This window comes from Amia ocellicauda, chromosome 23 (genome assembly GCF_036373705.1).
Source record: "Amia ocellicauda isolate fAmiCal2 chromosome 23, fAmiCal2.hap1, whole genome shotgun sequence".
Lineage (NCBI taxonomy): Eukaryota > Metazoa > Chordata > Actinopteri > Amiiformes > Amiidae > Amia > Amia ocellicauda.
Window position 1 is genome coordinate 18,917,241 of NC_089872.1, and position 21,816 is coordinate 18,939,056.

Genomic DNA, 21,816 nt, shown 5'->3' on the forward strand with positions numbered 1-21,816 from the left:
CATACTGCTAACAAGTGATTGAAGCCCTACAAGTGAGTTTCAAATAACAACGTATTTGAGGTTGACAAAAATGTTGTCTTTAGCTCTAGTGCGATTCGCCCGAATGTTGTCGCTGCCATTCACCATCTTATCCCCTCTACTTGCATGTGTATATATGTAAACAGTTCACACAATGCACGTGGTTGTCGGATTTCTCTCTGAACTTTCTCTGTGCTTCATATTGTATTAATTATCTCCTGGAATTCCAGTAGGAAGATCCCCATGTTGTGTAATGTATCCAGTTGTGAAATCGCTCCATCAGCAGTACCTGGACAGCGTGTTTTCCTGTAGTGTTGAGATTCTTGATTCTACTTGCCACACCATGCAGGCATTTCAGATCACTTTCATCGGAGTGAAAAATGTAAACAAACTTCAGTGTCTCATCCAGTTTGAGCTGCACATACAACATACTACTTAGATGAACTTGTTAGAAGACTGATATGGGAAAGTAAATGCATTACATATTGATTGTCGGGGGACATTTTTCCCCTCTATGCAGTACAAATTTGCAGACTGTCCTTCGTGATGTCAGACAAAGCTTTACAGGAATGTTTGACACTGCTTTGCCTATGGCTTACCTCTACTTCATCCATGCAAATTTCTGAATCTTTTATAGCTGACTTAAGTATAAATAATAAGAATAATGTGCTGTAGACCTTTGGACCTACATTTAAAAATCTTGTAAGTGCTCCAAAAAAAAAAAAAGTGTTCTGAACCTCGACACAGCTTTAAAGTGCTCACATTTATAATTGTGGTAATTTTACCTAATTTGACTTGTATTACACCACACTGTTGTGATGTATTATTATCTTGGTAGTTAACTCATATACGCACAACCGTATATTGCGGAAAAGAGAAAAATCTCAAGACATCCTTTGTTTTTCATGCTCCCTAACGGGAGTGCTTCTATGAACTTTTTCAGTGGTGTGTATTTCACTTAATATATAACACATGGCACTTGTAGTGGAGAGTTTTTAGTTTTTAATGTAGTTTGTTTCTGTTGTGACATTTTTTTGGAACTTGTCCGTACGAGAGAGTTGGAGTGAAGTGTTTAGTTATGTATTTATTTAGGTCTTTAAAGTCTGCATGCAAGCAAAAACTGTATTTTTACAAAATTGCTTACAGGAGCTTTGTCCGGATCCAAATTAGACTTCGATGGATGGAGTGTGGTGTTTGCACGTGTTCGGGGAGGATGGAGGGATGCTGAGAAAGTCCTGTCTGAGCCCTGTATTAATACGTGCTGTGTGTGGGGATTAGCCTGAAATTTCAACTAAAGTTGAAAACGGTTCGTGGTGCAGGTTGTGTGTATCTGTTTGAAGTTTGAAGCAGGGTGTGGGAAAGATTTGAGCTCAGAACTCAGGACGTGATGGAAATTAAACCGTTTTAAACAATGCCTTTCAACCTGATTAGAGATCGAACTGAGACCCCATTCAGGTGGAGAATAAACAACAGTTTTCTAGTTATTACCAGGTAGTGTTGCATGCCTGTGGTGAACCGTGTTAAGCGTGAGAGCAAACCCTCGGATGTACCTCTGGGTAAGGCATTGTTTTGCAAGTACATACCGACTTCTGTGACCACATAAGCTGGAGCTGCGCTTGTGGTATTCGCCCTGCACGAGAGAAGCCTGCAACGGCACATGTGGGTTAACCGTGCCTTCGTTAATCATGAGAAAACCGTCTGTCCCGTCGCAGGCCACAGCGGGGTAATTGTTTTGTGAGGGGGATTACACAACCCGGTCACGCGGGCAACAAGGTAATGTGCCGGATTAATGACATTGTGTTGGTGCAGTGCTGTAGGTTTGGCTGCCTCTGTTGTCAGACAGGTGATTGAGAGGTTAAATGAAGAGGACTGGTACAGTCCACGGTGGAGGGGAGGGAACGATACGCTTGGTTGTGCATCCCGGAGCACGAGCCGTCCTTGTGGTAATTCGTTGGACTGGCTCTTGTAAAATACCCACACACGTTGCTCTCTGGCTCGTTTCCGTGCCGGGCGACACCATTTGTTCCCACGGTCTGGTTTTCATTTGCCAGGCTTTGAGAGTCTCCCATTTTTTCGCTGGTCGTGCCAGTCATACTTTTTTTACCTGTGCCTTGGGTATCCCCAGAAGACAAGGCCATGTGTGTGAAGATGTTTGCCCAGTCTGTGAAGGCTGTGAGACACTGTGAAGAGGTCTCTTATCTCAGAGGTCACAGTTGTTCTTACAGTGAAAGAAAGACGCAGGGCTGTCTCTGGGTTGTAAGGAAATGAGCACTGGAGGCCTATCTATGGGTTGAGCACTGAAGGTCACATCATGACAACCCTTCCCCAGGTCAAATATCAAAAGTGAGCTCTCTGCTGTGTTTTGACAGTACTTATATTGCCACTGTTAACCTCAGAATGACGAAAGCTTTGGTGTAAAATTCCTTTCTGCCTGATCATACGCGCAGTATGATTTTAAGCAATGCCAAAACATTTCAGTTGTTCACAATTTATATATACAGTTCCTATAGAAGGCCTACACCCCCTTTAGAAATGTTCACCTTGTGTTGCCTGGAATTAAAATTCATTAAAATAGATTTGTTTGTTTTTTCTGCCATGTGTCTACACATCCTGGCCTACACTTCCAAATAAAGCAATGCTACATTAGCTCAGGTGGAAGCAATCTTCAACCTGAGTTAAGTTGTCATGATTCTTATGATGCCAGGATAAATCATCAGTTCCTGTAGGTTCCCTCCATCCCTCTGATAGTCATTTGTAACTGACAGTTCAGGATTGGAGTACAATGTCTGTCTTGAGCTCTCTGGGAAAAAATGTGATGCAAAGTTTAGAGTACATTTATTGAACTTGAGCAGGAGAGGAATATTTCTGGCAATACCTCAGCATAATTCGAAGGTGAATGTGGGAAAGGAAACCATTAGAGTTTGCCAATGTTAGTTGTTAAATCAGTTGTCATGCGCCTCCCTATTATACATTTTGGAAGACCACAATTTATGGAAAGCCCTGGGCATGATAGCAACTCTTGGGGGAAAAAAAACTATTGTATATTTTTTCATCTTCTCTTTTATTGTTTTGGAACTGTTTCATAGATTCATCCTTCATGTTAATTGTTAAATGCTTAGAAAGAGATAATGTAAAGAAGAAGCACAACCACCCAACAAAGCTTGATTGATGCTTCTTTTCTTTTCTTTCTTCCCCCCCACAAAAGATTGTCAAAACAATGTACAAATCAAACAGGTTTATTTCTCAGTGCCGTTCAGTGACACCCTAGCTTTTAACTAGCTGTTGGTCCTAAACTATTCCAGTTTTAGACGTATTGAAAATCGTCCTCATGAGCAGATAGAAATCAGCATTACATTCATCCTAAATTAAAATAAGTTAAATGTCTATCAGAATTCTATACATTTAATTGTTCTTGCTGAAATTAGGGAACATCCACCAAGTTAATTTCAACATTCTTCATTTGTTTGGGAAAAGATTGCAGACTGGCAAAGAAGAGTCGTAAAAATAAGTCTTATTTATTCAACGGCGAGATTGTTTTATAATGAATTTGTGTCACCGTATTGCACTGCACAGATCTGAGTATCAGAGACAAAGTGAGCTATTGAGCTATTTGTCTTTCCTGTCTTAATGAAAACATTCCCAGCCAGGTGTTTTTGTTTTTCTTTTCTATGAGCGGTGTTATTAATTATTATTTAACACATGCAATGTTCTTTGGAAAATAGTTTGTTTGGCAGGCTGACAGAAATGCCCTTATGTAATGTGAATTAACATTAATTTCATGTTATATCGCTGTCAAAGGATCCTGGCATCCTTGTGCCTACTTTCCTTGTCTTCTGCCACAGAATAGATGAGCAATAAACATTACCTTCACTGCGTGCTGCGCCTGCATTTCAATTCCAGAATTTGTTATTTTTAAAGGGCGCCCTGAGGTATAATTGCCCTGTGTTCAATTCATTTTCTGTGCAAAAAGGAAAGGTTAAAGAGATCTTTAAAAAGATGAAATAAGTCTCGTGCTTCAGGCAAACATTTGACTCTTAACCCTCTTTGTGTTGAGCTAATCAAGTGTGGATGTCTGTAGCAAGAAGCAATTGCCCATAAGAACAATCAAATCCAATTTTTGCAGTAAAATGTTGCTCAACAGTTTGGCATCACAACCTTGCTTCGCATTTGAAACTGAAGGAAAAGGACGACATATGAAAACAGCCCCGGGGTTTGTTTGTCTTCATGACGACATCTTTTTCAGAGACAATGCATTTTTTCAAACATTACTAAAATAAACTTTACATAACCAGCTGATGCCTGGAATAATTTGGGAATTATGAGAGCCTTTTAAGATAAACAAAATGCAGAGACGCTTCCTATTGATGTTCCTGAACCAGCCAGTGTCCAAATTTATCAGGTCTGATTGTAACTAGTGGACTTTATTACTTAAAGGTGTTTTGGAGTCGTATATGCCCATCGGAGGGAAAGATAGTCAATTTTAATTGGTCACTTTTGCTATTTTGCTAAAGTTTGCTTTGATTAAGATTCCACTCGGGATAAATCTGGTGTTCCTGTGAGGAACTCGGGTGAAGCAGAGCAGTCCCATTGTGTAAGTAGCTTAGGAGTCACATAGTTCTGATAAAATACTGCCAAATCCTTAGGTTCCTGCAAAAGCAACCTGATATCAACATGAAGCAGCGAATCATTTTGTCCTCGCCAACTTTCACATATGTTGTGAAGAAGGAGCGTGCTTGGCACTCTGCCCGTCTCATTTGAAACTGTCTCTTATGTTTTTCTCATGGTTTCAGTGGTTAAGATCCATACTTTGGTACCCGGACTTCAAGTTCCATGAGATATTGTCAATACACTGTAATAGTGCACCTAGTTCCCTGGCAGTACTTGTCACATGACATGATGCATCTTCAGGTTGAAGGTTGTAAGTCTGGATGTCATTGGCAGTCTGATGATGTGATGTGACAATCATATTTTCTGTTTCCCTCTGAACCTGTTCAAGTGAGAGGATGCTTCAGTGCAAAGATTAGTCCTAAATAAAACACATACACTAAAACACAGGTATTTGAAATTGTAAGCTGGAATGTAAAACCAAAAAATATTATTATTGCCTTTGGCCTTGTTCAGAATCAGTCTAAAACCATCTGAGCAATAATCAAGGAGACCACTCTTCACATTGCACTTCTTACCCTGTTGTGTGTATTTTATTTCCATTTTTTTAATCACAGCCCTTTCTGAAGATCTGATTTGTGGCTTAGAAACCATACCATCGTATGCAGAACACAAAGAAGACAAGGTCTGATCACAGCAGCCGTGCCTAAGACAGCATCGGGTCTGTTACATCATCAGCACGGCAGCTGACGGTTCTGACAGTCGTTTCCTCGTGTGTCTGCCTATATGGCCTCATTTGTCAAGCAAGCCTTGGGACATGTCGAAGGGGTTAGGAAACCATAAATGTTTGTGGAATTCATCTGACAGTTGTATTAAAGGGCACTTTTAAACCCTGTGAGCTCATAAAACAACGTAACCTACCAATCCGGATCCCTGCTGGTTTCAGTATCAGGGTTTTTGATTTAGAATGAAAAATGTCAAATTTAAAACCAACCAAAACATTGATTGTTAGGATAGCCCTGCAATTACACGTAAAACACAACATGTTATCCCTTTTTTTCCCCCTATGTACAAGAACTACGCAAAGTTCCCGTCTTTGTAAACGCTGCCAGGATCCGGCCGTAAATCGCCCTGAAAGAGCAGCGCTTTCCACGAGCACAAGCATCCCAGGCGTGTGGATTAAAAAATAATCTGAACAGAAATGGACACAGTAATGCCTCGATACTTTCTAAAGTAGTGCTCTCATGTTTTCGGTCACGCACAGAGGAGATATTTGACGAGACACGGGATCAGCCCGTTCATTGCTCATTGTTTTCTTTTCAGGCAGCAATCCGGTTAGGCACAGTATGCCGAGGTTATCTGATTAGAGCCCTCGGAGTGAAAGGGAACAGTGTTCCTGCCAGTTTATGAACATGTTCTGCCAAATAAGGCTTCAACTACGCAGCCACCCCACCCATTCTCTGGCAGCTGAACTCTCATGACCTTTTCACCCTCTCATCCTCCGTATGAAAGGTACCCGGTTGCTGTATGTGACGAGTACCCGCAGGATTACTGTCGTTATATCCCAGCTGCTTTGATCTTGCCTAGCGTCTCACTTGACAAACCCTTCTCAGACTCACACGAAGCAATCGGTCTTAATTAAGGACAACCTATACTGAATTGCATCTTAACTTTCCCCCCAGCTTCTCGGCACAGGCTGAGGGTGGGAAAGCATCAACAATCAACACTACATTGTGTAGTGTGTGTAAATAGTGCTAACCTGCCTTTAAAATAGAAACTTGCTACTGTAAATTACTGAAGGCTGTCAAATTGTGTAAAAAGGTCTAGTTTGTTTTCCTTGTCTCAATTGGGTGGGAGCAAGAAAATGGTAGTGTACATCTAAGTAATATAATATTACAGTACGACACATTGTGAGCTTTCCCTTCTTTTGAACGTCAGGTTTTGTGTTCGCCTCTCATGTTCGAGAAATCGAGACGAAGCGTTATAACAGAACCGCCTCACACTTGCTGTTTCCTTCCAGGTTCGCCATCATGTGCGGCTACGTGTCCGAGTATGAGACCGTGCAGAACAAAATCAAGAATGGCTATCTCTTCAAGGTAGGTTTTGGCAGCTGTGCTAAGCAGCTGCGGTGTTTAATTTGCTCTTCTCTGAGTGGAGGTAGACCCGGGTTTTCCAGACCGGAGAATCTGCCCGGGGGAGGGTTCTTGTGCCAGTGTTTCTGTGCTCAGATTATCTCTGCGTGTCCGTACAGCATCACTCCGAACGGGGTTTAAACTGCGAGAACTGCACGTGATGCTGGCTGCATTGGAAATACAGTATTCCCTTTTCTAGGTATTCTAGCTTTTCCTTGACACCTTTTGTCAGCGTTCATTGAGCACAGTGTAAATCCCAGCAGTGCCACGAATCTGAGTGTGTGTTTGTGTCCTTGAGGTGGGGGGTGGGGAGCAAAAGGCGCTTTCACAGGCTGTGGCCGTGAGATTTATTAGCCACAGCCCAGTCCTGATTTTAATCTCCTCGGCCTCTGTGGGGCGTGGAGCCGACTTCAGAAGCTGGGACACACGGGAAACCGGGGCAGACATTGTCAGGATTGCACCCAACCGGGCAGGATTTGTCCTCTTTCCGCTTTGTCAGGTTAATCTAGCTGTAAGCAGAAGCAAGTCCAGTTTGACTGTAAATAAAACTCTCCCAGACCCGAGCACTTTTTAATCGCCCGATTTCAGAAGCTTGATCTGTATCCATCAGTGCTGACACACCAGACATACAGTAGAACCACATAGGAACCGATCTCTATGAATTGTATTCGTCTAGATTATGGTTGGTGTTGTTGCTGTATAAAATGTATATACTAATATAATAAAGTGTATAATTGGAGAGTCTTTGTTAATTAAATGAATCACATGAGCAAATATGTTGTGTGAGTGATAGTATTGCATCGATTTGGGGGTTAATTTAAATTCTCCATAAAAACACCCAGTGGAAAGGCAAAATGATTTTCTCTCCTTCAGTCCTTTCACATTTTAATTGGAACCTATAAATAACTTTGCACTGCAGGAATATAACTTTCTGCTTTAAAATGAGCAAAACATTTCAGCAATGAAAATGTATCTCTAAGTGTGACTGCATTGTGTGAGAAAATTGCTGAACGCATCTGTTCCTGCTCAACACGCATGAGAAGCATTTTGTTTCTCAGGCGGTTCGGCGTAACCGCAGTGCCTGGCGTTGAGAGCGTGGCACGAAACATGTTATCTGGCAACGCACAGCTGCCACCTAAAACTGTTTACCTTTCACGGCTCCAGTTTTCGAGGTTTCTCACAGTGGAAGTATCTTCGAACGCATCTGTAAGAGAGTGCAAGAGAGAGAGAGATTGCATGACAGACAAGGCTGTGTGGTTAGTGTGCGTGCCTCGGAGGGGGTTGTGGGTATCGTAATGCATGACAGAACTAGTCCGAGAGACCAGGTCGGGTATGCGCAGGGCACTGACACGGCTTTTTTCTGCCTTTCTCTGTTCAGGACCATCTTGATAAGGCGATTGAGCTGAAGCCTCAGGATCCGCTCTCGTACTACCTGTTGGGAAGGTGGTGCTACGCGGTATGTTCCTTGAATTTCCCCCCCCGCCCCCCGTAGACTTGAGCATGTTCGTGATCGTGGCTTTCGTGACCAAAGACACCTGAAACGAAACGCTGACACACCAGAGAGAATCAACGTGTCCTTTGCAGTTTTCAACGGGGCATCTCTCTTCACTTTTAATTACAATCAGTTGCGTGCGATCCTGTGACAATCAGTGAGATGTGAAACTCAAATGCAGGTCAGGGATGAAGCCATAAAAGACGATTGAAAATGTCTTGCCCAAGAAGTCTGGTTGGTTGAATCCATGTTTTACACAGTGAGCAAAATTCATCCCAAACTTAAGCCCTGGATATGTAATGTAGTGCATATCTAAATTTGAAACAAGACCTGCATTATCTGATATTTAAACCAGGTTTTGGGTCAATTCCAAATTCCAATTCCAATTCCAGTTCCAATTCTTATTGCCACTGACACCATAGGCTCTACTGGAATTGAGATTAAATTAAAAGGAAATTGGAATTGACCCCCAACCCTGATTCATGAAACCATTAATTAACCACTGCCCTTTATCCTAATGATGCAACAAAGCCATGACCTGCTGGTGTAAAGAATTATGATATTATGATTAATTTTAAAAGCAATCTCTAATATTCACCATATTTTTACCATTGATCTTCTCCTTATGAAATAAACGATAGCTTCTAGAGGAGCTAAGAGCACTGCCTTTGAACGACAATAAACAATCAATGTTTTTATAAGCTGGATATAACGCAGGTTGAGTAAAAAGTCCCTTGTAAACAATAATCCAGTGTTTATGAGCTGCCACAGGCCTCTGTGAACCCCTCCGATGGTGGCAGAGCATCTGAAAACCTGCAATTACATGTTTTAGCATTGATGGAGTGCAGAGAAACACTATACAGAGCCTCCATACACACAAGCCCAATCCCTCCTTGCTAATTACATGGCACCTGGAAGAAACACCTTAGAAAGATTCCTGTTTTGCCAAACCCTCATGTCAAGAAGGGACTTTTTTTGTTGTTGTTGTTGTTGTTGTTGCCATTAAACTGTTGCTGAAGAGGAAGTTTTTACTTGGGCTTGCCTGTACATCACACACAAGCCATCAGATAAAATTGCATTGGATGGATGAATTCACTTTGAAACACAATGGACATGCCATGAAATGTAAATAATGTGTACACTGAAGGTTGTATCACCTCAGCGTTTATATAACTGTGGTCCATATTGATTGTACATTTCCCAACACACTCTTGATAGCACAGAATCTGTTCCTTCCTTGTTTCCTCTCTCAGGTCTCCCAGTTATCGTGGATTGAGAGGAAAGTCGCCGCGGCTCTTTTTGGAGACCCACCGACAGCAACTATACAGGATGCCCTGAAATATTTCCTCAAGGTATCATCAGTTGTTAATTTGTCGCCAATTTTTTTTTTTTAAATTGCGAATTGCTTTCTTCTCAGTTGTGTCCTGGTGCTTTTATGCACCTAGTAGACCATGTTTTCTTGGTTAAAGGTGCAGTTTAGTTACTACTCGCATAGTAAGTCACATGCCAATAGCAGAGTCTGGTGCAAGCGATCAGGACAATAATACAAATCTTACACACAACACAGAGGACCTGACTGCAGGATTGTGACGATATTGACACATAGTGGGTCTAAACAACGCTCTGCATTAAAAACCTTTAATGCAGAGCAAGTAGCAAGTTGAGCTGCTATATTTAATTTATTACTGCCATTAAAGCGTTATTTTCTGTAGAAGTAATTTGAAGTATGAACCCTCTGTTCCTCCCCCTTCGATTACTAAAACAGGCTTTGTCCTCTATGTTTATGTAAAGTAATTAAATCGCCCCTGGCTAGTCCTCATACGCAAGATATTTTGTCACGTCTTGTGTATTTAACCTATCAATTTTATTTAAGTGGCTTGTGTTGTAACTTGCTATTCTTTGCCTTAGGACTGTGAGAGAAAAAACACTGTCTAGTTTCAATAAAAACATCCTGGCAACTAATTTTACTTCTAGGTAGAAGAGTATTAATGATTAAGACCTTTTTTATGCACATCGCCTCTTATTTGAAGTGACTGGTAGCTTTTCCTTGCCAGAAATGATACACTTTTCCTGCAGTTTGCGGTGTGTAGACACCTGTGACAGGGTACGACACACACAAGTGGTATTTGTTTTGGCGTACACTTATCTTACGGTAAAAAAAACTGTTGATATTTCGGAGCTGTCAGTGAGACTCAATCAGTAATCCATCACCCACATCTTGAAGATTAATTCATTATATTTTAAGGTCCACTGCGTACATGCCAAGGGTAATATTTTCTTTGCAGTGCCTGTAGGCTTTTACGATGTGACAGAGCGAGGTGATCGTTGCCTTTTGCTGATTGATCGAAGCTCTTCAGAGCGTGCTGCCGGTTCTTGGCCCACAGCTGCGTGAAACTGAACGTTGTCTTTCGTTGAGAGAGAGCTCGGACACCAAAAATGTGTCTATGGTGAGATATAGATTTAGCGATAAGAGATTAGACTCACGTGCGAGAGAAAAGGGGGATTTTCTGCTTTATTCCCCTTTTGTATTGAAACTAGCAATAAGGCTGTATCATCTTACACAGTGGGAATAACTCGCAGCGGCAAAGCAATTCTGTAAATTCCCCCCGAGAGTCATATTACTGTCCACCTCGCCTGTATCTGTTCTTGGGAAATGGTTTGTTTGGATTCTCGTTCCCAGACAGCGCGACGTGACTTTTCGCAATGGTCTCATGCCTTCGATTTGTGCTTTGCAAAATGCTAGGTTACATTTATCTAATTAAAATTCACCTGTAACTATCCTTTTGTTCATTTTCTTTTCCTTTAGGTAGAAGAAATCCGTCCAAAGTATTCCAAATTTAATTATGTATTTTTAGCAAAGGTAGGTAAACTCGTTCCTTAACCTCACAGACGGTTTTCATGTGTTCATACTGTTTCCCGCTGCTGTAGAGCTTTGAGCAGGTCCTCCTCGTTTCCATCAGTGTCTAGAGATTGTCGTTGTTAGTGTTTTCACCACAATGTTAACAAGATCAGAACTGTGAAAGAACCTGTCCCCTCCACCTGTGTCTCAGTGTTACAAGGACCTCGGACAGCGCTCCCGGGCCCTGCAGTGGTGTGACGCCGCCGCTTCGCTGGAGATCGTTTCTAACGAGGTACGTGGCGCTGGCACACTCCTCAGCCTGGAAATGGTGGGATTGGTCATCCGTTGAACCTCTCTAGTCTTATTGTAAGAGACGTGACTCTGAAACGCCAGCATGAGCCGACACGAACCTCTCCCGGGGGTGAAATTAATATTGTTTACCGTGTTTACTCTCCGTGGAAATCGTCTAAATCTGAATTGTCGTGTTCAGAGCTCACTGTTTGTCTTATTGGGGTGTTTGTGGTTTCTAAATGCCTCCTTTAAATTCATGCTCTATCACCAGAATCCCAGACTAAAGGAAATCTCTTTTCCTCGTGTTGCAGAACATCAAATATTGATTTACTTCTGTTCGTTGAACAGTCCATTGTGTCCTGTAACTGCGACATGACTTTAAATCCACTTCACTTGCACAGTTATGAATTGGAACAACAAAAGTCCAAGCTCTTGAGTTATCGGTTCAGTTAATTTATTTGGTGATTTAATACGTGATCTCATTTGAACAAAGAAACAAGTTTTAAGGTTTTGCCGAATGAGTGAATGTTGTAGAGGTTTAAAAATGACTGACACCGGCCAATAAATAAATAAAAGTTGTATGTTGTATGGGTAAACGCAGTTGTCGATAAGCGAGACACAGCCTGACATGGGTCACGTCACTGAGTTTCGCTGACAGGAGCCCGGGCAGTTTCCCGAGCAAAGGTCCAGCCAGTCCCCCTGCAAACAGCAGACTCGTCAGCGATGACATCATAAAGCCGTGGATTTGACTGTCTAAACGATGACTAAGCGCTGTCACTGTTCCTGGAGGGAAAGTCATCTCACACACGTTTAGTACGTGAGATAAAAGGCAGTTCACAAAGCTGGGTGCTGAAGCCGGGGAATATATCAACTACTGTTTGCTGTTAATGACAGCCGCAGAGAATTGCCCTTCATTCACTTCCCAGGCGTTTGGCAAGCACTGGTTTATATTGGCTGGTCCTGCTGAGAACCACTGCTGTTATAGAGCATTTGTAACTGTTATTTTCCCTGCTTTGTTTCGGCATGTTTGGAGTAAAGGATATCTTTCCCCAGACAAATATGAATGATTGAATATGTTATCGTAGCACTGAATCGACTGAAGGTTAAGGTGCATCGACACGGGAATGTTTAACGGATATATTATTGCATTTCGCTAATCGTGAACGACCTCCCGGATTAGTGGTTTATGCTCTCTTAGGATGCAAGCGTGCAAAACGTTCAGACATTGGCAAAAGCAACAAACAAGATGACACCAAATCTACTCAATGAGAACCAAAACACATTTGAGATTCCAGTCAACTAAAACAGACATGGCTTGTTCAGTTTTCCACAAGCCGCAGGACAGGGCCAGGTCCTCGTCTTCATAGACAGCTGCCTGCTTATTTGAACGCACAGTTTGTTTATTTGTATTGAGATGTTAAACGTTGAAGGCTGGATGGGCCCTCACGCGACTCCAACACAGACCCGACTGGCCTCATCTCCGCGCAGTCAGATCGTGCTGTGATCCTCCAGCTGCGCGCGGTTCTGCTTCACACAGTCGTTCCCTTCACAGCAGCGTCGACGCTCATTCATCAGTTCAGCCCGAGACACGAAGCGAAGCCAGTTTCTCTGCAGCGCGGGGGTTTGTGTGAGAAATCCACCGCATGGCCATGGGCGGTCCACGAGAGAATGAGAATTTATGTCAGAAGATTAGGTTGGAATTGCTGTGCTGAAGTGTAATCCCGATCGTTGTTCCTTCCTTTGTGCGTCTTGTCCTGTATCAACACACTTTTTTCCTGTACAGCATTCAAATGCAAAAACGACAAGCTTTTGCTCGCTGTACTCCGGGGTGTTTTATTAGCTTTTATTGATGTATCCAGAAAGTGATCCCTGTTTGGACTGAAAGCTTTTTGAGACACTACTTACGAATCAACTGCTCCGACTCTTCACAAAGCTATTTAACCCTTTGCTTGTCCCGTCGGCGTGATGAGATTACATGCACTGTAAAACTGAATCTCGCTTTGTTTTCTTTCAGGATAAAGAAGCCCAGAAAGAGCTGGACTTGATCGTTTCTTCTCTCAGTATATGAACTGAAGATTTAACACTAAGTTTGAGATGGAGTGACATTTAGATTTTTTTGGTTTGTTTATTTGTTTTTGTTGACTCACGTAGATTATAATATGCAAATGTTCAGGGTTTTCTTATTCGTTCTGTTTTTATAATAACCGGATGGGACTCAACTGTATATTGGGCTACAGTTAGAAGCACAAAACTCTATTATGATCTTTTATAAAGGGTGATACAATGCAAAAGAACTGTTGGCCATTGTGTAACTGATTTGGGCAGCATTAAGGTGTTAAAGAGGCACCGTGTGTCCTCGCGTGTTTTCTCCCTGATCCCGAGCCAAGGAGAAGGGACTGTAATTATCTCTTAACTGACACCGGATGACGGGCGCTCTTTCACAGCGGGCCAGGTAGTTTGGAGAGGCTGTGTTTTTATAACACGCTATTGAATGTGTCCCATCCAGGGACAGAGTGAAGTGATGCACCTAAATTGGATACGTGGGCCTGTAGCAACTGTTCTTTGGGTCTTTTTTGTATTTTTTTGCAACTTACAAAACGTTTTAAATGGGCAAAGGACAACAGACTGTCTTTAATGTTAGGATCACCGGAATAGCTGCTGTTGATAGAAATAAACTGATTTTGTACAATTCTTTCATGGGTTCCAAACTGTTCTGCATCAGCTTACTGGGGGAACAGGACCGTGGACCGGGTTTTAACCTGTAGCTGCAGGACTCTTTTGAAGAGACTCGAGGGCATCCAATCCATCAATACTGGGTTCGCTTTTCTCTCCTTGGGTGCTGTATTTTATCTCTCTATCATTTTTTTTAAAGTAAATCTGAATGTAGCAACACTAGAACAGTACCTCATTCATAATGTTCAACCCCTAATCCGTCTTGATAGACATATCGTATAAAAGACACATTATCAGCAATAAAACCCTGAGTTTGGCAGCTTTTGTAGTGTGTCCTTTCCATTTAGTTTTTTGCATACCATATAATGTACTATTTAGCAGTTTTTATCAGTGTATTGTATGGTTAAACTAAACTCTCACTAGAAAGTTAAACAAATGTTAAGGGCTGCAATTAAGCTCCAACTGTTCATGCACTTTATGGTTAACACTTATCCCAGTAATCTGAAACTGTCAAGACATTAACCTCACTGTAGTCTTGTCCAGGTGATCTGAAAAAAGGCTGAAATGGTATAAAAAGAGCTTTTATTATGGAAATCGTTTCGAATCTAAAGCCGAGTTTACAGAGAACCAGGCAAATAATTCGTTCCGTTCACCTCGTCCTGTTCAGTGCTTTTCAACACCAAGGTCCGGACGACAGCACGATCGCACACAAATGAATATCTTACAGTACGCTTGTGTTGGAACTGTGCTTTTTAATTGATTTCATTTATATTTTATGGTTGCTGTAATTGGCGTTTTCTGTTTTTAATTATGTGTTTGTGATTGTGGGGGACCAGTTATACAAAACAGTGAGTTTTTTCCTTGATTACAGGCACACAGTTGACGAGACCTCATGTTTTCAGGACATCTTTGCTGCTTTGTAACGAATGTTTGTTTGACTACCACTCTATAGTCTCTCTCTAATTTGGGACCATTGCAATGGATTAACATACAGAATGTGTTTTCATTTGTCTTGTTTTTTTTAAGGGATGTACAAATTCGTATATATATGTGATTTTATAAAATAGAAATAGATATAATTTAGTATATTAAAGGGCTTTTAATGTATGCTTTTAAAAGGTGTTTATACAGTGTTCTATAATAAAGCACATTTATTACAATTCCTGTTTCGGGACTCATTTGGCTTTTCATGTTCAATGCACTCTGTTTGATCAGCAAATTGTAGAAAAGTAGTTTATGGTTCATATTGCAGGGAATAGTTTTGTCACCAACTTGCGTTTCTTGTTTTTACTTGATAATACTTCTCTTCTCAGTCAGTTGGTGCAAATGTTTTTCCTTGGCTTTGTGACAAGGTGCCTGATTTATTTATTCATTTACTCATTTACTTTTTCTGAATCTGACTGTTACCACGATCCGTTTTTTAATTACGTATAACCAGCGCAGTATAAAATGTTGCAATCACAGTAACGGATTGATTCTGGGGTCTGCAATTAGTTCTGTCCTCAGCTATTTGGACACTGATGCCCGTGACTTTTGTACACTGCATTACCCATGTTTGCCTGATCTCTGCAAACGTCTAAGACATGTAGAGGAATCCCAGTAATCGCTCAAGCCAGGTGTTTCTCAGACATGTTCTTTTACATCAACTGAATAACTTAAATTACAGGCCGTGCCCAGAAGCGGGACAACTGCAGCATGATTAATGGCTGTCAAACTGCTCTTGACATCACAGCGCTGACCCCGTTACCCGTGCGTTGCCTGTTGCAGCGGCCTGCTCTCAGATAGCCCTCACCGTGGAAAAGATGGCTCTATTGCGGAAGCTGCCATGTTTTCCGGGACCCCGAGCCAGTGCTTTAAAAAGGTAAGCAGTGATACAGAGCGACCGAGGGACGTAAGATGGCTTACTTTCTTGTAGAGATTTCCAAATCCTTTTATGTTCGTTTACTCGCAGTGGGGACTCATACAGTGTATTTATATATTTAGCTTTACTTGAAAAGTTACAGAAAGAACAGACATTTAGGGAGGATATTCTTAATTCTATTCCTTATAGGGTGGTCTGGGAACGGGACTGTTTTATCTTGTTTGTGAAGAAAAGACAAGCGTTTTCTCTTTCCGAAGCTGGGTGTTACTGGTTCTCCAGGAGACTCTTGGAAGAGCTGCCCAGAACAGGCCTCCTCCAGCGCGGCCGCTTCTCTCACTGAACCCTCTCGAAGTATGTTCTTGTTTTGTATTCTTTAAGTAAATGTTGAGATGGGTACCCTGTTTATCTATGTTCCTATCATGTTGTGCAAGCAATTCCAGTCTTCAAGGTAGCCATTGTACTGTAGTATGAACTTCACTGTAAACTTTAAAAGACTGTGTGTAAACTGTGCGTTTTGTTTTTTCCGGTTTAAAGTAGAGGCTGTACAGAGACGCTTTTGTTTCGGAAATTTGAGAGACCGTGCTGTTGTTTCTTCAGGAATCGATTTTATTATTTTTCAATTTGTTTCAATGGGGCTTGAAGCAATGCTGCCCAAAGTCCGTGGTTTTAAATTACACGTTTTCTGTTTGGTTTTGTTTATGTGTATTAACACGAACTAACGATATAATCCCCTCCATTGAAACACAAAGCTTTTGACAGCTGAGGTTTGTTTATGTTCTCTGCTCAGGCGCGCTCTGTGCTGGTGACGGGAGACGGCCGAGAGTTTACAATCGCCGGCGCACTGCGCTGAACCAGACTGTCTCTCTCTGTGCTTTGCAGGCGTTTAACCCGAGGTGTGTGCAGAAAACGCTGCCTGTTCTGCACAGATCTCTGCAGTTCTGGTCATAATGCTGTCAGGTTTTTCTATAGCACATATATAAAATGTTGCCAATAACCTAGAGCTATAGTTTTCACTGTGTTGTCATTTATATCTGAAATATTTACTTGGCAGTTTATACAGTCTGGAAATTAATTGCTCTAACCACCATAATACCAGGGGAAGAATTGTATTCTCAGTCACAGCCACCTCCTCATTGTCTGTTTCTGCACTGTTTGTTTGTTTTGAAGGTGTTCAAATCCTTTATAGATTCCTCGAGTCCAAACATGTTGCAATTTGGAAGATGTCACGGTGTTGGTTCACATAAACTGTTCAGCTTGATGGAAATGCGAATTTCCTCCTGGAGATGATATCTGTGCAGCGATAAGACACCTTTGGGAAGACATTCATAGAGTGCATCTCCGGGTTCACACCCTTGAGAAGCTGCACCATTACGTTACCGATTTGGATTAAGTCGTTTTTTTGGTCATTTGTCGGTTTCATTTCCGTCTCGTTGAATCAGTGTTCCGCTGTAACTCCGAGAACAAACAAAGCTGCTCACCTGTGCAGGGGAATTGTCCTCCTTTGATTGCATGCAGGAGGGAAGGGGTTACATCTGCAAACAGGTCTTTTTCAGACTCCCCAGCTCCCTGCAAATGTCTGCCAACCACAGCTGTCCATGAAAAGGTTATTGTTTGCATCACCCTAACCTGGCTGGCTGCACAGAGAGAGATGTCTGTGGCTATGGTCAAAGGTTGGATCTATACTCTGTTTCTACCCAAGTGTTTCACAGAAGCAGCTTTTGTGTCTCTCCTGGGTTGATTGGCAATCAAATAAACAGTCTGACTTTCAGATACAGACAATTGATGTAATATCATAATGCAATGGTCACTCACTTTTAGTGGCACTGGTGCATGAACGCTCAAGATCTTTCAACTCACACAGACTTAATGCAGACCATGGAAGCTGCTTGTTACCTGCTGGAGAAGTTACCTGGGGTTTGTTTATTTTTCACCTGGTACAATAAGCATATGCTTTTGTTTTGTGTTATTTTTAAAGGAGGAAAGCAGGAAGGTCAGGGGTGAGTGTGCATTTGAAACGTGTTTTTGTCCCCCCAGACTGAGCTTTACTATCCTGACATTGTGTCATTAAAACACTTTGTATTGTCAAAAATGTAGGGAGTTTTAGTGCAGAGTTGAACTGGTTTCTGCATTTCTTTGTAAACATGCATCTCAAAGGGCTTAGTCTTGATTTAATCCTGCTTTATTGCTTCCTATGGTTTACTTTGATTAAGTAACTGTTGATGCAGAGGTTGGCAAGGGAGAGAGTGTTATTATTGTCTTTGGTCCTTATCAGCAATCGGCTTTCTTTATCTAAACTTGTCACGCACTCGGGCGCAATGGTTGGCTGTTAGCGCCTCACTGATAAAGTACAGGATGTTCTGGGAGAGAAAGATAACCTTTCCCAGTGTGATGCTTTATCTTAAAAGACTTCCCTTTTGTTCTTGTGCCTCAGGGAACGGTTACCCACAATGCATCCCTGGAGGGCATGTTGTGAAACCCTGTACAGTAAAGCAGGCGATGTGGGCCAAGACAGGATAGGCAGGTAAAGAATTCTTAATGGACACATTCGTACAGAAGTGCTTATTATAGAAGGGTCAGGTTTCAGGATATTTCTATAGAGGTTAAAGGTACGACTATAGGCAAGAGAAGTGAGAGAGAGTCCTATGGTTATTATTACATATTACCAGTGGAGGCTCCTTTGGGTAGGCAAGACAGGCCAAGAGTAATTAAGATCTTGTATTAATAATCAAGATAATTAGGAAAGGGTAATTCTGGGAGAATAGGGTGAACGAATGTCAGCTGCCCACCCAGGGAGTGACTGAGATTGGATATACTTTATGGTTTTGATTCCCAAACTGAATTTTCTCAGATAGAAAAGTACGAGCTTAAGTCAGTACATTTAAGATGACGTAGCAGGGCGTAGTGACAGTAAATCCCTTCCATTCATAATCTGCAGTATCTTAGACCACTTTTAACTGTTTCAGCACTGTTCCTATCTTGCCTGTAGCAAAAGACAAAACCAACCAGAATAAAAATACAATAGGCGTCATTTCGAAAAAGGGTTCTCCTTTAATTTTTAAAAAGATAACAAAACATTGTGGTTAACTTGCTCAGTGGTATACATAATAGAATAGCTTTAAATGACATTCAGTTACTGCAAATATATATATATATATATATTATAGATGTATAAATGATATATATGATCAAACCATAAAACTGTAATGTGCAAGTTAAATTATAGATCTAAACAACAGGACACAAACAGGTGAAGTATAGCAGCCTTCTACATATGTTTAAGCTTATCAGAATTATTTTAAAAACAATGTCACATGAAAGTGAAAATACAGTAGATATGGATTTCAACTAACTGGTTCACAGACAGATTTCACAATAATGACAGTAAAACAATCTGATCTAATATAGATCTAAATAAGGAAGACAATTGAAAACGTGTTTGCATACAGCTGGTCACAGAAAGAGGCTAAGTTCAAGACGTCGGCTTTTTCTCAATACCTGAGGCACTTGACTCTTGTGGTCAGAACAAGAAAAAGTGAATGTATCCATTAAAGGTTTAAATAATTATATATATCTCCTGTACGGTATTTGAACATTGATAGGATAAGGCACACAAAGTACCAAATGGTCACGGAATTGATGTGCTTTTGGTTTGGTGTATTGATTTCCTGTTGTTTTTGTACTGTTGTCTGAACACTGTGATGGATGCTGGGTACAACAGTGATCATACCATTATAACATAGTTATTGTTATTTATTTTAACTGGCAATATAAATGGCAATGAGTATCCTTTAAAGTGAAGAAAAATAGAAGAAATTGACAGGTTTATTTGGGTATAAAACTTGTGTCTGTGGGAGCAACATTCTTCTCTACACTTCCACATCTTACCAGTTTACACTTCACTAAAATCCCCAAACTGGATTACAGGGGGAGGAGGAGATGGTGGATAGAAGATTGTTCTGGTAAACTAATACATTTGATTTACTTTCATTAGCTTCCTGCACTTCACAACTTCACGATACGATACAAGGTGAATGCCCAAATGAGAGATAGAGGAAACAACAGCAGTTTCTCAAAGTAAAAATAAAATTCTATAAAATTCTGCGATCACAGATGTCTATAGTTCAGACAGGTTTAATCCATTGTACAAAAGATGCTTATACAAGCATCGTCACATTAACGGTCTGAAGGCATTTCAAGTGAATTCTGCTGTCCAGCGTGTTTAACGTTAAAATAAAGGGAATTCAATGCTCTATGGAAGTTTGTGCTAATTTTTAAATGTTAATTCGAAATTTGGAAATGCATCTTCACATAACTCAATACATACAAGTAGAAAATGCTTTAAAATCAATCGACTGTTCAATTTAAGGTATATTGTGCAGTTATCCTCCCCTCCTTAGCTTTTAACGAAGGCTATTCCTCTCTATCGCGTTACTGTAAATGAGGAGAGCAGGTAAGATGGTCCTACCGGCAAGGAACACGGTTTTGTAATGAAGGATGCGCAACATGCATCAAAAGATGGCTGAGGAATCGTCCATCAGAAACAAAGGGGTGATTACTGGGTGTGGCAATAGCATTACCAGTCAGTTTCTTAAAAATCAGCCCCGTGGCAGTATGATCTCAAAGCGAACTGGCCATCTCTGCCCGGTCGTTTCAGTGGCGCGCAGCTTTGCCCACTTAGGACTGACATCTATATCTGAAAGTGAGGCTATTGACATCAGAAACAAATCAGTGCAATTAGCCATGAGGAGATTCTAAAAACAAACTATGTAACTACACCTCTAAAGGCGAGCTACAGCTATTTCACCTGAGAGAATAAATACAGATTTAAGGTGAAGCTCGATGGCACAACCGCACATGCAGAAATTGACTTCCGGATTCTGCGTTACCTTCATTATTTACCACGGCGTCGACCCGTCTGGAGCCAGACACCCTACTGGCCCGTCTCCGCTGCCTGCAGCTCCGCCACGTAGGAGTCGAGCAGCTGCATCGAGTCCCGGAGCGTCACCTCCACGGAGAAGGGCTCGGGCTTCAAGGTCAGGCCGTACGCGGCGTCGAACCTCCCCTCCTCGGCAGGGTTGGCTTTAAAGTGGCACTGGTGGGCCAAGATGGCAGTGTAGAGAAAAAGCTGCATCTTGGAGAGCTCCTCCCCGATGCAGCGCCGCTTGCCCGAGGAGAAGAGCAGCACGCTGCTGGTCAGGTCTTTGTTCAGGGCGCCGCTCTCATCCAAGAACCGCGTGGGATCGAAAGTGCCCGGGTCGGCCCACTTCTGCGGATCGTGGTTGACAGACCACTGGTTGATGAAGACGATGGTTTCCTTGGGGATGTGGTAGCCCAGGATGGATGTGTCGGCTGTGGTGGCGTGGGGGATGGTGAGGGGCACGAAGCTGCTGAAGCGCATGGTCTCGTAGATGAAGGCCATGACGTAGGGCAGGCTGACCCGGTCCTCGGTGCTGGGCAGCCGCGTCCTGTCCACCACCTTGTCCACCTCCTGCTGCAGCCTGACCTGCGTCTCGGGAAACCTAGAAGAGGAAGAGAGAGCGTGTGAGTGAGACGGAGGGGGAAACGACATGGCGCTCCAGCCCAGTCCCTTGTGGAACGGCCCTGTGTGCGCGTGTGGCCGTTGGATGAGGTGGCGTCTTCGCTGCGGGCATTGGTGCGAACAGGGGACATTATCGCGCGTCTGGAAAACGTGGCCTAGCAGGAGCGCGCCTTTGGGACTGGGCAATGATCGCAGTGTCCTGGCAGTGTGTGCTGGGAGGGGTGATGACGGCCTGCGCTTGCACCACAACTGCGTGACAGCTGTGAACTAGGACATCAGAAAGAGAGGGATCCCCCCACATCCACAGGTACCACAAACTTGTGCAAAGTGCAGTGTTAATAAGCACATGATGCAGCATGGCTTTAA

The 21,816-nt window shown here is 42.2% G+C and overlaps 2 protein-coding genes across 5 annotated transcripts in view; one reads left to right on the forward strand and one right to left on the reverse strand.

Moving 5' to 3' along the window:
* Nucleotides 1–15,216, forward strand: part of rmdn2 (regulator of microtubule dynamics 2) — a 34,819-nt gene extending 19,603 nt beyond the window's left edge. For 2 of the 3 annotated variants that reach the window (XM_066696802.1, XM_066696801.1), the window contains exons 6-11: nt 6,644–6,719; nt 8,134–8,211; nt 9,501–9,599; nt 11,054–11,107; nt 11,298–11,378; nt 13,392–15,216. In XM_066696802.1, the coding sequence (XP_066552899.1) occupies nt 6,644–6,719; nt 8,134–8,211; nt 9,501–9,599; nt 11,054–11,107; nt 11,298–11,378; nt 13,392–13,445 (442 nt within the window). In that variant the 3' untranslated portion in view covers nt 13,446–15,216. The remainder of the gene's footprint in view (nt 1–6,643; nt 6,720–8,133; nt 8,212–9,500; nt 9,600–11,053; nt 11,108–11,297; nt 11,379–13,391) is intronic. The other variant, XM_066696803.1, reaches the window with a different exon arrangement.
* A 3,725-nt stretch (nt 15,217–18,941) lies between these two features.
* Nucleotides 18,942–21,816, reverse strand: part of cyp1b1 (cytochrome P450, family 1, subfamily B, polypeptide 1) — a 43,035-nt gene continuing 40,160 nt past the window's right edge. For both annotated transcript variants that reach the window (XM_066696743.1, XM_066696744.1), the window contains one exon: nt 18,942–21,430. In XM_066696743.1, the coding sequence (XP_066552840.1) occupies nt 20,842–21,430 (589 nt within the window). In that variant the 3' untranslated portion in view covers nt 18,942–20,841. The remainder of the gene's footprint in view (nt 21,431–21,816) is intronic.